The sequence below is a fragment of the Podarcis pityusensis genome (assembly GCF_964106645.2).
Source record: "Podarcis pityusensis genome assembly, chromosome: 9".
Lineage (NCBI taxonomy): Eukaryota > Metazoa > Chordata > Lepidosauria > Squamata > Lacertidae > Podarcis > Podarcis pityusensis.
This window is the reverse complement of record NC_138034.1, coordinates 31,122,074-31,137,628: the sequence shown is the minus strand read 5'-3', so window position 1 is coordinate 31,137,628 and position 15,555 is coordinate 31,122,074. Positions and strand designations below refer to the sequence as shown.

General features: G+C 46.3%; 1 protein-coding gene and 1 long non-coding RNA gene across 11 annotated transcripts in view; one reads left to right on the top strand and one right to left on the bottom strand.

The window, feature by feature from the left end:
- The window catches only part of LOC308485770, a 111,841-nt gene that overhangs the window by 21,338 nt on the left and 74,948 nt on the right, over nucleotides 1–15,555 (bottom strand). For all 6 annotated transcript variants that reach the window (XR_013990743.1, XR_013990744.1, XR_013990745.1 and 3 more), the window contains one exon: nucleotides 3,182–3,275. This is a non-coding gene — a long non-coding RNA (uncharacterized lncRNA). The remainder of the gene's footprint in view (nucleotides 1–3,181; nucleotides 3,276–15,555) is intronic.
- The window catches only part of GALNTL6 (polypeptide N-acetylgalactosaminyltransferase like 6), a 504,553-nt gene that overhangs the window by 458,151 nt on the left and 30,847 nt on the right, over nucleotides 1–15,555 (top strand). For all 5 annotated transcript variants that reach the window (XM_081021716.1, XM_081021719.1, XM_081021718.1 and 2 more), the window contains exons 9-10: nucleotides 7,927–8,034; nucleotides 15,329–15,550. In XM_081021716.1, the coding sequence (XP_080877842.1) occupies nucleotides 7,927–8,034; nucleotides 15,329–15,550 (330 nt within the window). The remainder of the gene's footprint in view (nucleotides 1–7,926; nucleotides 8,035–15,328; nucleotides 15,551–15,555) is intronic.

Below are 15,555 nucleotides of genomic sequence, written 5' to 3'. Positions count from 1 at the left end.
TGTCTGAGGACTATCCCTGCCTCCGGGTCTGGTCCTGACCGGATGGATACTAGAATCAGCAAGGGATACCCACATGACCTGAAGGTGCTGCTGTGCAATGCCAGGTCAATGATTCATAAGACCACTGCCATCCATGACTTGATCATGGATGTAGGACTTGACCTGGCATGTGTGACAGAGACTTGGTTGAATGAAGCAGATGGGCCTGTCCTTGCCGCTGCTTGTCCACCAGGTTTCTCTTAACGCACAGCAACCCAGGTCATGTGGGCGGGGAGGGGGGGTTGCAGTGATTTTTAGGAAGTCATTAGTTTGCACCAGGCGTCCTATTGGAAAGACCCAGTTTTCCGAGTTCGTGTTCTGGAAGTTGGGCAATAGGGGCAGTACAGGATTCCTTTTGGTGTACCGACCTCCCCGCTGCACCAAGGATTCCCTGCCCGAGCTGCTTCAGGTTGTGGCGGATGTTCTCCTGGAGACACCTAGCTTGGTTGTCCTAGGGGATTTTAACATCCATGCTGACACGACCTTACAAGGGGCCGCTCGGGACTTCATGGAAAGCATGGCCTCCATGGGGCTGTCCCTGAATAAGTCTGGCCCAACCCATAGCCGCGGACATGCCTTGGACCTGGTGTTTACCTCTATGGATGTTGGTGATCTGACACTAAGTAAAAGCGAAACGAAAGAAGTGCCATGGTCAGATCACTTCCTGGTGCAACTGGACTTCTCTGCGACCCATCCCCTCTGCAGGGAGGTGGGACCAATTCGGATGGTCCGCCCCTGCCACTTAATGGATCCAAATGGTTTCCAGAGAGTGGTAGGGGATGCTTTATCCCATGTTGATGGCCTTTCAGCCGATTCCCTGGTGGCCCGCTGGAATGTGGAGTTAACCAGGGCTATTGACTGTGTGGCTCCGAAGCGCCCTCTCCGATTGCATGGAGCCCAGACAGGCCCATGGTTTTCCACGGATCTGAGGGCAATGAAACAATCGTTGAGACAGCTAGAGCGCCGGTGGCGGATAACTCATTCCGAATCTGACCGGACACAGGTTAGAGCTCAACGTCGAGCCTACCAAGTGGCGATAGCGACGGCGAAGAAGACTTTCTTCGCCGCCTCTATTGCATCTGCAGAAAACAGCAGCAGGAGACTTTTTCAGGTGGTTCACAATTTAGCGGAACCACCTGCGACATCTGGGCCCAGTACGGGCCACATGATCTCCTGCAATGATTTTGCAAAGTTTTTTGCAGATAAAATCGCTCAGATTCAGGAAGAAGTAGACTCCACCGTGGGAGCAGGGCCAGGGCGGGAGAGTGCTAGAGTCCTGTCTAGTCAAGTTGCGTGGGATCAATTCCAACCTGTTACCTCCGAGGATGTGGACAGGCTGCTTGGACGAGTGAAGCCAACCACCTGTCTCCTGGATCCTTGCCCATCCTGGCTTATAAAAGCTAGCCGGGAAGGACTGGGCGATGGGCTTTGTGGGGTGGTGAATGCTTCCCTCCGTGAGGGAGCCTTCCCAGACCCGCTGAAAGAGGCGGTTATTAAACCGCTTCTTAAAAAACCATCTTTAGATGCAGCCACGATGGCCAATTATCACCCAGTCTCAAATCTTCCATTTTTGGGCAAGGTGATTGAGCGAGTGGCTGCTGAACAACTCCAGGCACGCCTGGAAGAAGCGGACCATTTGGATCCCTTCCAGTCAGGATTCAGGCCTCATCATGGGACTGAAACTGCCTTGGTCACACTGGTTGATGATCTCCGGCGGGCTAGGGACAAAGGTGAGAGCTGTTTCCTAGTTCTGCTGGATCTCTCAGCGGCGTTTGATACCATCGACCATAACATCCTTCTGGACCATCTTGAGGGGCTGGGAGCTGGGGGCACTGTCATACAGTGGTTTCTGCTCCTTCCTCCTGGGCCGTGTTCAGAAAGTGGTGGGGGGGATGAGTGTTCAGACCCCTGGGCTCTCACTTGTGGGGTGCCTCAGGGTTCTGTCCTCTCCCCCATGCTTTTCAACATTTACATGCAGCCACTGGGAGAGATCATCAGGAGGTTTGGGCTGGGTGTTCATCAGTATGCGGATGATACCCAGCTCTACCTCTCTTTTAAATTAGAGCCAGTGAAGGTTGTGAAGGTCCTGTGTGAGTGTCTGGAGGCGGTTGGAGGATGGATGGCGGCTAACAGATTGAGGTTGAATCCTGACAAGAAAGAAGTACTGTTTTGGGGGGACAGGAGGCGGGCAGGTGTGGAGGATTCCCTGGTCCTGAATGGGGTAACTGTGCCCCTGAAGGACCAGGTGCGCAGCCTGGGAGTCATTTTGGACTCACAGCTGTCCATGGAGGCACAGGTCAAATCTGTATCCAGGGCAGCTGTTTACCAGCTCCATCTGGTACGTAGGCTGAGACCCTATCTGCCTGCAGACTGTCTTGCCAGAGTGGTGCATGCTCTGGTTATCTCCCGCTTGGACTACTGCAATGCGCTCTACGTGGGGCTACCTTTGAAGGTGACCCGGAAACTACAACTAATCCAGAATGCGGCAGCTAGACTGGTGACTGGGAGCGGCCGCCGAGACCATATAACACCGGTCTTGAAAGACCTACATTGGCTCCCAGTACGTTTCCGAGCACAATTCAAAGTGTTGGTGCTGACCTTTAAAGCCCTAAACGGCCTCGGTCCAGTATATCTGAAGGAGCGTCTCCACCCCCATCGTTCTGCCCGGACACTGAGATCCAGCGCCGAGGGCCTTCTGGCGGTTCCCTCACTGCGAGAGGCCAAGTGGCGCCCGCCCTGTGGAACGCCCTCCCATCAGATGTCAAAGCGATAAACAACTACCTGACATTCAGAAGACATCTGAAGGCAGCCCTGTTCAGGGAAGTTTTTAATATGTGACATTTTAGTGTAGTTTTCATCTTTGTTGGAAGCCGCCCAGAGTGGCTGGGGAAACCCAGCCAGATGGGCGGGGTACAAATAATAAATTATTATTATTATTATTATTATTATTATTATTATTATATTATTATTATTATTATTATTATTATTATTATTATTATATATACAAGTGGGCACTCAAAGAGGTGATATGAAGGGAAAGCTAAATCTGGTCAGACCCACCACATTTCACATATAAACCTTTTAAAAAACAGTTTCCTCCTCCACCCCTACTTCAGAACAAGCAATATTCAGCAAATCTTACCAGACACCAAAAATATCTGTTGTTTGGTTGTTGTTATTTATTAGATGGGTTAGGGCGCTTGCTACCCAAAGGTCTCTGAGCATCTTACAACACACTGAAAAACATAAACACAAATGCATTGTTCCATTAACAGAATTCATACAAAACACCTGGGACTCAGCTACACAGCTGCAGATAAAACATTTTAAGTGAGTTTTAAGTGCAATGTACAATGTGACAGTAGATGACGATGGTGAGCCGTGTGGAAAATTCAATGTATTTTTTAAAACACTTTCTTTATATATAAAAAAGCATTTTCAGAACGGTTTTATGTGTGTAGTTCATGAACCCTGCAGTTCATTAACACAACAACAACAACCCCTTCCCCTTAACAGCCACAGGATGTTTGCACCAATATTGTCAAGCATGATTTTTCCCCTCTTGGAAGTGGGCTTATAGCCCATGCTGAGACATCCTGGATTGCAGGTCCTCAGTGAAGTGTACCTGTTGGTTACATTCATATCCCACCTTTCCTCCAAGAGTTCAAGGTCATATACATGGCTTTCCCCCACTCCTATTTCTCTCCCCCATGCTTGGGCTCTAATTCTACTTATATCACAGGCAGGCGAGAGCTCAGCATATCGTTTGCAGGGAATGGTGTCTCCTGTAGAAGATCAGCTTACACAAGGCTGCAACAACTTTTCTCGTGTTATGTGCCAAAGTGCCCACCCCCTCTCTCTCCCCTTATCAGTCCTACCTCAGCACTGCCATTTAGCAGAAGCCAATTATAAAGGCAGTGAAATGTCGGCATATATTTTCATTAGCATAATACAGCAAACAGCATAAAAATGCTAATTCTGCATCCCAACAGTTTAAGACTTTAGGAAATTGCTATGCAAATAATTATTAAGAGGGGTGCGTTAGGTTCCTCCCACCCCCCTTGCCAAGAACGTACAGTGAGAGCAGCTAACTCAGAGGGGATATGTCATTATTACTGCTGCAAGGTGTACACTTGCAGTGAAATACTGCTTTTGTTGGTGGAAAACCAATGAAGGCAGCATCCATTAATCACAAGGAGCAGGTTGGTGCATGCAGGTCAGCTCAGGGCAGAGAGCCCAGTCAGAGTTTTGGGTGAAAGCTCCTGCGTCGAAAGTGAGAAATGTCTTTTTCTTCCTGCAGACATCCTCAGTGGTGCACTTTGGTAATATTGGATTCTGGACTTTAATGGTCTCAGGGGTGTATGTATTCCTTTGAAGTGGGATAAGTGACCCCTGCTGCTTTGGGGGACCCTCTTGGTCATTCTGCTGAGTGGGGAACCAAAGCCTTGCTCTAACACCACCACTTAACTCCAATTGTGTTCTTTTATGTAGAGTGTGTATGCAAACTATGCTAAGAAGAAAGAGTGGTGGTTTTCTATTCCTGAGCCAAAGTGTCTGCCCAGCCTTAAGGATCCTTAAGGATCCAGTCCATTGCTTTGGAGAGCTTTTAGATGCATCCCTCCGTATGGGATCCCCACCTGGCAGTCGGTGTTTTAGATTTGCTCACCCTTGGAAAAGGGAAGAGCTTGCCAGAATTGTTCATGAATCTGCAACATCCAGGCTGGGTTACTTCAATGCATTACTATGCGTGGAGCAGCCTTCAGAAGGCACTTAAGAACCTCAATTGGTTCAGAATACAGGGTCCAGGGTGGTAGCATTGGCAGGTGGGCTGGGCAGTAGCTGGTTCCTTCCCCACCCATAGGTGCCAACTCCTAGGGGCCCAGGTCCCTTTTCCCCTATTACATTTAAGGGGGGCACCTCCACCACCCCCGCAAAGTTGATGGGCAATGCTTCCTTCCTTTCTTTCCACATTTGGACTTGGGTTTCCCAACAACCCCTGTAAGCGAACTTATAAAAGGGCTGCTGGATGGCAAGAGAGCTGGGATCAAGAAGTGGGGTGAGGTGGGGGAATAAACCTTCACCAACACTAGGTACCTCCGTTGTTAAAATCGGGGGGTGGGTGGGGATTATCTGCCCACCACCACCAATATTTTATTCATGTTGGCGCCCCTGTCCTCACCCTACATGCAGGAGCTTCCTACGTGTGGTTTAGAGAGCACACATAGGTCAGAAAAAGTGGTTCTGCCACAATGCCTCAAACCTCCCCCCACCCCCAACATTTGAAAAGGGATGCCGTTTATGACAGACCTAGAACACAAAACCTGAATTTGGATCCAGTTCCTCTCTTGAAAGCTTCCTTTTGTTTCCCTGGCTCCTTTGCAGTATTTGTTTTGTTTTAGGCAGCAATCCCCCCAAAAAAACCTTATGTGGGGCTATTGGGGGGAGGGGGGTTGGACCGAGAAGACATCCCTCCTCCCACTTCTGCTGGCTCAAGTAGTCTGATGTCACACTGCCAGCATGGACTTCCCCTCCTGATGCCTATCAAACATGCAGACAACTGTTAAGCCCACCAGCAGTATTCCTGACAACAGAGCCTGGTGGATCCTGAACTGCTTTCACATCCAGTACTGGCCAACATAGGATCCAGAACTAATCTGCCTGGCCCCCTTAACCTTCCACTGCTTCTGCCATGAGGGTGGTAGCTCCATCCAGAGTCGCTGCAGCAAGTTCGGGTTGCTGTGCCTGTGAAGAAAAGGGTAATAACTTGTGGCATAGTTCTGTGGTCTACACAGGAGAATGTTTTTATTCTAAGTTGGGTTTCAGGAAAATACTTCCCATTCTTGTTTATATTGGCTGCTGGCTCCTTGCTATAAAAGACAAGTGTTTCAGTTTTACAGCTTGCTCATTAAACACCATCAAAATTTTCAGGCATTAGCAGAAGTTCCCTTTGGGTCTGTTACATTTAGCGGGGTGTTTGTGTGTGTGTAAATTCAGGCTGCTTCTCTATTTTAGCGCAGTCCAGATGATATTAAAAATCCATTTTGAAGGAGTATTGATCAGGTGATGTGTAGGGAGAAGGGATGAATGTATTTTGAAATGATAGTTGGAAAAGTTATTTTATTGGGAGCAGCAATGGTCGGAGGAAAATAGAGAGGACGTCTGGGGGTTGGAAGTCAGCTTTTAAATTTGTATTGAATTTGTATTAATTTAGTGAGAATTTGTTAAAAATCGTGGAAAATCATAAAAATAATTAGCAAAAAAAAGGAGCGCTGATCTTCCAGAAGAAATAAGAAATAAACCTTTGGAATCATACTGAAACTGATGAACAAACAGAAACAGCTGCTAAATGTCCTACAAGCCAGCCTGAGATTCATTTCAATTACGCCATAAAATGTACCTCCGATGTGTGCTGCAATTTGGTTTTTTTGTTTGATGCCTGCTACATGTGCCAAATGTTATTTCCTCTTGGTTTTCACCTCCATATCTCCCAGACCCTTCTAATTATTCCTATACACTAATAGCAAATTCATTCTCCCAATATCCTTATGGAGCCCAAACAGTGCCAGTCATGTACAACCCTAAATAGGGGAAACCCCTAAAATAGCCCAACGAGGTATTAGCATGCTCACAAAATTCTGACTGTTGGGAAAGGGATGGAAAACCTGGGGGAGGGGAATGGAATGGAGTATTGTGGAATTGGGCGTGGCTGGCTGAAACCAGGAGCACTTAATGCTGCAATGTTTCACTGCAGTTCCCACTTGTTTTCAGATTCAGGTAAAAGCTGGTGAGAGAAAATAATGGGTGAGAAAGTCTTATTGGAACACTTTCGGATGTTGTTGGCCATTGTGTGTCTTCTGACTGAAGCTCAGTCAGACTGTTCATTAAAACTGTTAGTGTTTAGCATTGCTCATTGAACCCATCTTCTTAATCTACAATGCTTGTTTAGTTATAACATTTCCACCTAAACAAAAACGTTTCTGTTTATTTTGAACCGTAATTACTTTTTCTTTCTTTGAGTGTTTTGCTAACTTTCCAAAAGCTAATGTAATCAGTAATGTATATTGTCCTTTGGACACTGTTCCCTGTCTTTTCAGTTTTCCATTATCTTGCTTCTGAAAGGTTTAATTATACGTTGCCTTTTAGCTTCACTGCCTCAGTCATCTACACACAGTCATCTACTGTGCCTCAGTCCTCTATACACATAGCATTTTTGAATTTTACGAACTCCAGAAGGAGTTCAATAATTTGCAGAAATTGCAAGTGCTCAGTCAGGAGGTTGCCTTTGATACTTTCCAATTTCGAAATCCCATAAGATCACATATTTATGCTGTATTAACTATTACCTAGTGTGTCCTTTATAGTTCTTAAAAAAAAAACAACTTAGATGCAAAATACATTTTTTTCCTCCAAGCAATGACCTTCCCCACCATCATAATAAGAGCAATAAGCACAGTAATCTTGATATCGTCAATATACTTAGTATTCTTAATATTCTCTGTATTTCTAACACTTCAAGTATTTATAATACTTTCTTTATAATGTTTTGATTTCTATCCTTATATTAATGATGGTATATAAGACTAGATTAAGCTTATCATGGTTATTTGGTAGTTTCCTTTTCTTTCTTTGAACTAGTACTTAATTTGTGCTTAACTCGTGTCTCTATGTCCTCTTCAGTTTGCTTGTTTCGGTTTTGTTTTTTGTTTCGTTTTTTGTATATTTTTTCATTCGAAATAAATAATTAAAAAGAGCTATGAGCACAGAATGGTGTGGGGTTTTTTTGCATACACTTGTAAGTTTTTCAGACCCTGACTTTTCTCTTTCAGCAGTTGCCAAGCACATTCTCACCTTACAGACATTCACTCTCTTGTTTTGTTCCTCTCTCAGGTCTGGATGTGTGGAGGAGGGATGTTTGACGTTCCGTGTTCTAGAGTGGGGCACATCTACAGGAAATATGTCCCTTACAAAGTCCCATCTGGCACCAGCCTAGCAAGAGTAAGTAACTTATGTTCTGAGGTTCATTCAGTTGTGAGACTTGACCGTATAAAATGCTGTCCAGGAAACCTGTAACCCAAAAGAGAGGCTCCCTTCAAACATCACATTCCTCATCTACCAAACCTTAGTTAGGAGCATCAGGAAGAAGTGATGGTCTCAAGAACTCCTTCCATTCCTTCCTTCCCACTCATATGCAGTTCCAAAGATGATTTCCTAATTTCCCCAAACCACACTTTGCTATGGCATCCAAACAAGCAAACTATGGGGTGAGCGATCCATTACACAGGAAAAGCTAGGGGAATCTACAAACCCCACATGGTTGGTCACTGTGGGAAAAAGGATGCTGGATTAGGTGGGCTTTTTAGTCTGGTGGATCAGGGGACTTCATATGTTTGCCCATGATCACCAACTCATAGCCGTCCTGTAGCCTTCTAAAAATAAAAGCTAAGACGACAAGGTCCAGTAGTCCTTTATGGTCCAGTGAGAGATGGACCATAAAGAAGGCTGATCGCCGAAGAATTGATGCTTTTGAATTATGGTGCTGGAGGAGACTCTTGAGAGTCCCATGGACTGCAAGAAGATCAAATGCATCCATTCTTAAGGAAATCAGCCCTGAGTGCTCACTGGAAGGACAGATCATGAAGCTGAGGCTCCAATACTTTGGCCACCTCATGAGAAGAGAAGACTCCCTGGAAAAGACCCTGATGTTGGGAAAGATGGAGGGCACAAGGAGAAGGGGACGACAGAGGACGAGATGGTTGGACAGTGTTCTCGAAGCTACAAACATGAGTCTGACCAAACTGCGGGAGGCAGTGGAAGACAGGAGTGCCTGGCGTGCTCTGGTCCATGGGGTCACGAAGAGTCAGACACGACTAAACGACTAAACAACAACAAGACAAGGACCTCTGCCTTCCTTTCCCGTAATTCAAGCACTGGAACAATCTATCCAAATCAGGACTGCAAAACCATAGAGGGATCACTCAACACCCCGTTTGTCACTTTGAACAACATGGTAAATTGTGGTTTGAGGAAACCAGGTCATCTACTAAGCCACAAACTAAGTAGGAGGACAGATCTCTTGTGCTTGTTACACTTTCACAATCCTCCAAGGCATGATTTGGAGGATTGAGAATGAATGTTGCCTCTGTTTCCATTTTTTTGGAGTAGCTAATAAAAAATGTAATCTGCTTTTGCAGAGGAAAATGTCTATTTTGGACAAAAATGCATTGCTTCAAGATCTGATAACGTAGGCCAAATTTGCCATAAGTACCTTGGAAGGACAAACAACTTCCAGTAAGCAAGAGAGGAAAAACTCCATTTATTGCTTGGAAGCTCCTCAGACATAATTCTGAGGAGAGTTCAGCTTCAGCAGAGGACCCACAAAGCAAGTCTGGCAGAGTGGTTCTCTTAGGAGAAATATTGTTGCAGGTATCTGCCTGGCCCTTCAACTTCAGGCTTGATAGAAGCATCCATGGGACTCTAAGCTTAAGGGCCGATTTTAACATTACTCTTGCCACTGACAGGAAATCACTCAGCGAAATCAATTCCAGTTGGAAATAACAACCCTGGCACGGGTTGCTGCAATATATGAAGGGTATGTTGGAAATCGCCCTGAGTCAGCAAGCCTCATTTTGCTCTGATGCTCCCTTTGGTTTCAGTTCAAGAGGCAAAAGCTCAGCTGATTGCCCAATCAGTTCCCACATGCTCCATTTCCTGAGCCAACTGCCAAACAAAGGAGACTCAGTTAACATGAAGTGATCTCATCAAGTCGTTTTATGGAATCAATGAATCGCAAGCTTACCAATTGATGCGTTTTCAAGAGCTCACGTAGAAAAGGAAAAAGGAATCTTTTGTGTAAATATTGCAGAAAGAGGTACCTTTGTGAGCCCATTTGGACCTTAAATGCTGGCAATTGACAGGATAAGGAGGGGCAGAAGATGCATGTGCTCCAAGCAGCAGGTAGGGAGGTGGCAAAACAGCATTGGGGGGAGGGGACACAGAGGAAAGAGGTACACCACGGCTGTGGCCCATGTTTGGTGACTCTCTACATTCTGACCGAGTTCCATTTATTAGTAGATGTGGGTGATAACATAAAGGAGGAGGTGGATGGCCATATAAGGTCCTCCCTCCTGCCCACCCCAGGAAGAGGAACATGAGAAGCTGCTGTGGCCAGCCCAGTAGCAGGACGACGATGGCCAAGATGAGAAAGAGGTTCTCCCCTTTGTATCCTGCTGCCGCCACCACTTCACATAGGGCACAAGGAGGGAAACCACTGGTGCTGTCAGGGGGCTTCAGTGAAGACTTTTGTTTCCCAGGGCAAAATCTGGAGAGCTGGTAGCTGATGCTTGACTTCGTCTCCAGTCACTCACACCGTTGACAGAACAGCAGTGAGGCTGCAAGGTGACCCACAAGTCACCTTGAACTCAATGGGCATGCTTCTGAGAACACATGTACAGGTTCACCCTGCATACAACAACAGCAACGTCGTCTTGATCATTAATCCCGATTACATTTTCTGCTTCTGACACCACCTCCTCCCAATCTGCTCCTTCTCCCTCCAACCACTCACCATCTACCACCAATCCCCTGGCTCTAAGCCTTCTTCCCCGGTGGGTTCCCTAGGGGGCTCCCCAGCAGGTGTCTCCCACCACTCCTCAGCATCCAGCCAGTCGATGACATTTGTGTTCTTCCAAGTCAGTGCACCTGCCTGCATCTTTGGGGCAGGTGCAAGGACAACCTGCTCCACCCCTGCCCTGTCCCATTATGCTGCAGCAATGCTGCTGCCGGGAGGCCAAGTCTATGGCTCCTCTCTGCCAGCCACACCTTCCTTTCCTAAGAGCGCCACAAAACCTAACACCAACATTGATGGGCTCAGCCCTTTTTAATCAATGAACCCAATTCTCTCCTCCTCTTCAGATCTCACTTCTTCAGCAAACTTTCTTCGGCCCCTCCTCAAGTATACAGAGCCACCTCCTCCAGATTCAACTTGGCTTCCCCCGCCCCCTTTGGTTTTTTTGCCACTTTAGCATAGAGGATTGGCTTTCTAGAGAAGGCCTCCTTCATTCATGGGTTCTGCGCCTAATGCTGGTGTGTTAAATAACTGGTAAACAGTAGCTGTGTCTATCCTTAAGTAACTAAGCTAGGAGCGACTGGCAAATTGCTAAATAATACAGCACATAGTATAATTTTATAAATGTGCTCAAGAGGGGGCAAACTTCTGCAAGGGTATCTCTGCAGTGGCATCCTCATGAGGTTTGAAGAATTCTGCATTTCAGTGATCTGGAACTGATGTGCAGCTGGGGAAGGGGTGCCATGTGCTTTCTACTTTCTGTCCCATTTGCCCATACTGTCAAAATATGATGGCTCAGAAATTTCTCAGAAGGATGAACTTGTATTGTTTCTCACAAACAAACAAACAAACAAACAAAAACTCCTGTCATTTAAGAACAAGGACTCCCGAGCTATCATCTCCCAAGCAGCTCTAATTTCACATCCCCAGTTCCTGCTGGCATAAATGTTTTTCTTTCTGTTGTGGAGACAAAGCAGGTGGTAACCTATCTTGCTGTGCCAGCTGAAATGTGCTCCATTTGTTCTCTATCTCGCTCCCTTTGTATTCAGATAAGTCTTATTGGTTCTGAGACATCTAGCTTTGTTCAGACGCTCGAAGCACAGCAGATTAATCAAATTCAAGAGAGGTGCTTCTAAATGAATGTCGGAAGCAAATCACAATGGGAGAAGTCATTCTAAGCAGAAACATTATCTTACGCCACAGATTATGAGATGAGTATTGCTCTTCATCTCTCACAGAAGATACCCTTCAGTGCTCTATGACTAGTACTCTATTAAACAGCTAGCAAGTTCTGCTTTTGAAGTGGGGTTGTATGTGACACGTCCACTCTCAAAATATCCTCTCAACGAAACCTTGATTCGGGAGTCTGATCAAAGAGAAAAATAAAATATGAAAATGTACTTCCATCTAGTGGGGAGAAAACAGAGGAAACAACAACACTAGGGTAACGCTTGCAACCTCCTGTTTTTAGAACGTGTGGGTGCTCCTTCAGATTAGAGGTGAAATGACGCAATGAATCATATAATTGAAAAGTTGGAAGGGGCCACATGGATTATCTAGTCCAACCACCTGCTATGCAGGAATCCTTTGCCCAACATGGGGCTCAAACCCACAACCCTCAGATTAAAAGTCTCATGCTCTACATACTGAGCTATCCCAGCTTTCGTAGAGCCCTTCCTAGACTGGATTGCTGCAGGAGACACATATTGTATTGTATTTTTGAAGGTTGTCTCATTTATTATTATATTTAAAATGTTGCAGGTAGAGAATTCTAGCTAACAACTCTCTCTTATCACAAGGATTTTTAATGTGGGGGGAGCCATTTAAAAATATGATGCTCCCAGCTGCTGTCTGAAGTGCTACAGATCAGTTTTGGGGAGCTTAGCCCAGTGTTTCCCAACCAGGGGCCATATGCCCCCGGGGGGCAGAATATTCCAAAGGGGGCACAGGTGAAAAATGTGTAAATGGGGGGGCCATAGCACAAGGCTAGGGGGCCACAGGGCAAAGTGAGAAGTGAAGAGAAAAAATCCTTTTAAAAAAATAAATCCTGATTGGCTAGCTATCCGCTTGGCCAAGCACAAGTGGGTAAGGGGTCAGCCCACCAGAACCTAGTACTCCTTTTTGCCATGTGCATTTTCTTGGAGCAGTCCTGGTTTGTTTCCGGCAGGAGAGGGCAATCACTGAGACTCCTGCATTGACTAGTAGAGCCCGAGATCCAGAACCCCCAGGTCAGGTAAGTGCAGCAGTGGGGTGGCAATGGGTAGGGCTAGGCGAGCCGGAGCTGCTTGTTGCTTCCACCAGTGCTGGGCCCAGCGGCAACCTGGGCCTGATTCTGCAAGGTGCACAGTGCAATCCATCCCAGCACCTAGTGGATCAGGGCCTTTGGAGGTTGCTGAGGGACATAGGACCTGTCGACAGCAGCAGCCCAGCTCTTCAAAGTGTGGGGTGAAATCCACCCCAGCGCCTAGCTGAGCAGGGTTGTTTGGTGCTGCTGACTTGCATCTAGTAAATAACTGGTAAGTGTCTACTCTGAAGAAAGCTGCACTGAGTTCAGTGGGTCTTACTTCCAGCTAAGGGTGTGGGGGGCTATAATGTTTTATCTAGGCAGCCAGGGCTCCTCCAGATGACAAGAACTTTTTACACCAGATCAGTGAGGACCAGTTGCTTTTAAAATTCTCCCATATATACAAAACTCCCTGTGTGCTTTTTGGACTGTATCTATAGGTTTCCTCCTCTGGAGTCAAATAAGTGTTGTTTACTTTTTATAATACGTGGAAGATGGATTTCCCTCGGGAGGTTCTGGACTCTCCTTCCTTGGAGGTTTCTAAGCAGAGGTTGGATGGTCATCTGTCATGGATGCTTTAGTGAGTTTCCTACATTGCAGGGGGGGGCACTAGATAGATGACCCTCGGGGTCCCTTCCAGCTCCACGATTCTATGTTTTTTCTGCTTCAACAATATGCCATTATGTTCCTATTATTTAATGTAATTGTATTTTGTATAAATTATAAAAATTATAAACAAAAAATGTTCTATTTACAAACACACCTTTAAATTGCTACCTTTCTACCAGTCGGATGGGGAGCATGGGCATAGCCAGGATTTTTGTTAGGGAGGCATTCTTTTGTTAGGGGGCAGAACCTCATATTTGTATTGATTTGTACTTATTTGGAGGGCAACAGCCCCCCCTCTGCTATGCCCATGGGAGGGGCACAGGAAGGAAACAGGGTGGAAGGTGCCCATGTTTGGAAATAGAGTAGGAAACACTGGCTTAGACCATCCCTTCCTCTCAGTACAAAATATGTGGGTTGGATTACTGCCACCATGAAACGTGTCAGACCTGTGTCTCAATCCTTTGCTTGGAAGCAGCTGTGATAATTCATGTTTACATCATTCCTTCGGTTTAAGAAACCCTGATTGCAATAATATTTTATACTGAATGACCAAAACTCAGGGCATGGTGTTTACTTCTGTTGTGTGCTGCATTCCAGTACAGAACAAGTAATGTCTCATGTAAGATGGAACCATTCCTTTTAATAATGAATTCAGGTGTTGAGTGCCAGTGACTATATAGCCATGCAAGGCCACTGAGAACCAAGAGGGAGAGGTCAGCACGGTTAGGAAATCCAAATATCTGAAGAAGTTAAACATTTTTTATGGGGGGGGGGAACTAAAGGACAAAGAACTTTATAAGATCTGAGCATGCTCTGTGCTCACATAATGGGGGGTGGGGGGTGGAAAAATGAGAGGCTGGAGATAAAATAATATGGAGCCTGCTGGAAAAGAGAGCATGATTCAGGAGCCCTGAATAGGAGCAATCCACATTGCACCATTTTATTGCAGCTCCCACTTGTAAGAACAAGTAGAGGCGGTGGAAGGGGGGACGCGGTGGGTGTGGGCCGCCCCAGGTGTCACCACTGGGGGGGGGGACACAATGTCAGGTGGCACTCACCGCAGGGCCTGCAGCGTCCCCGAGCCAAGCGTCTCTCCTGAGAGAGATGCGGTGGCTTGGGCAAGCACAGGCTCCAAGCTGCCCAAACAGTCCACTTGCTGCCTCCGCCCCCCCAGCTGTAGGGCAGCTGAGTGGGAGGAGGCAGGCAGACTCTAGAGGACCTGTGATGCGCCCCACCCCTATGGGCGGCTTGCCCCGCCCCTCGGTGCACTGCTCCAGGCACCCGAGCAGCTTCTTCCGCCACTGACAAGAAGTTAGCAGTGTGTTGATGAGGCAAAACAGAAGTCTGTCTCTAGATATTAGTTTTGCAAGCCCAGGAATATATTGGGCTTTTAAGGGGGAGTGTTAGGACATCGGATTATACTCAGTATTATCTCTTTAGAAAGAACTTCAAACTCCTACATATTTCCAAATGGAAATGATGTGGAAAATCAACTCAGGCAATCAAGCAACAAGCAAGAGAGATATCTGCAGTAAGATTCCATGGAAATAATTAAGTGAGCCTTTACTGTATCTCGTTAATTAAATCCCTTTCAGTAATTGCATTGAAGTTTCTGCGGGGGGTTTTGTTGTTTTTTTAAAGGAAGAGAGAAGCCATCAGTCTGACTTTTATCAGGCTCCTAATAGCAATTGAATGCAAAAGGCTTCCATTTGCTTAATGCACAACCATCCAAAGCTAGATAAGGGAATGGCGTATTGTCATTGTGTGTGTGTGTTATCAGTGCTAATACTTAAGCAGGAAGAGATGACTGACTCTTGCTTTCTGCTGCTCAGAACCTGAAGCGTGTGGCAGAAACGTGGATGGATGAATTCGCAGAGTACGTTTACCAGAGGCGGCCTGAGTACAGACACCTCTCCACTGGCGATATCTCAGCCCAGAAAGAGCTTCGCAAGCACCTGAAGTGCAAAGACTTCAAGTGGTTCATGGCTGCGGTGGCTTGGGATGTCCCTAAGTATTTCCCTCCGGTGGAGCCACCACCTGCTTCCTGGGGAGAGGTGAG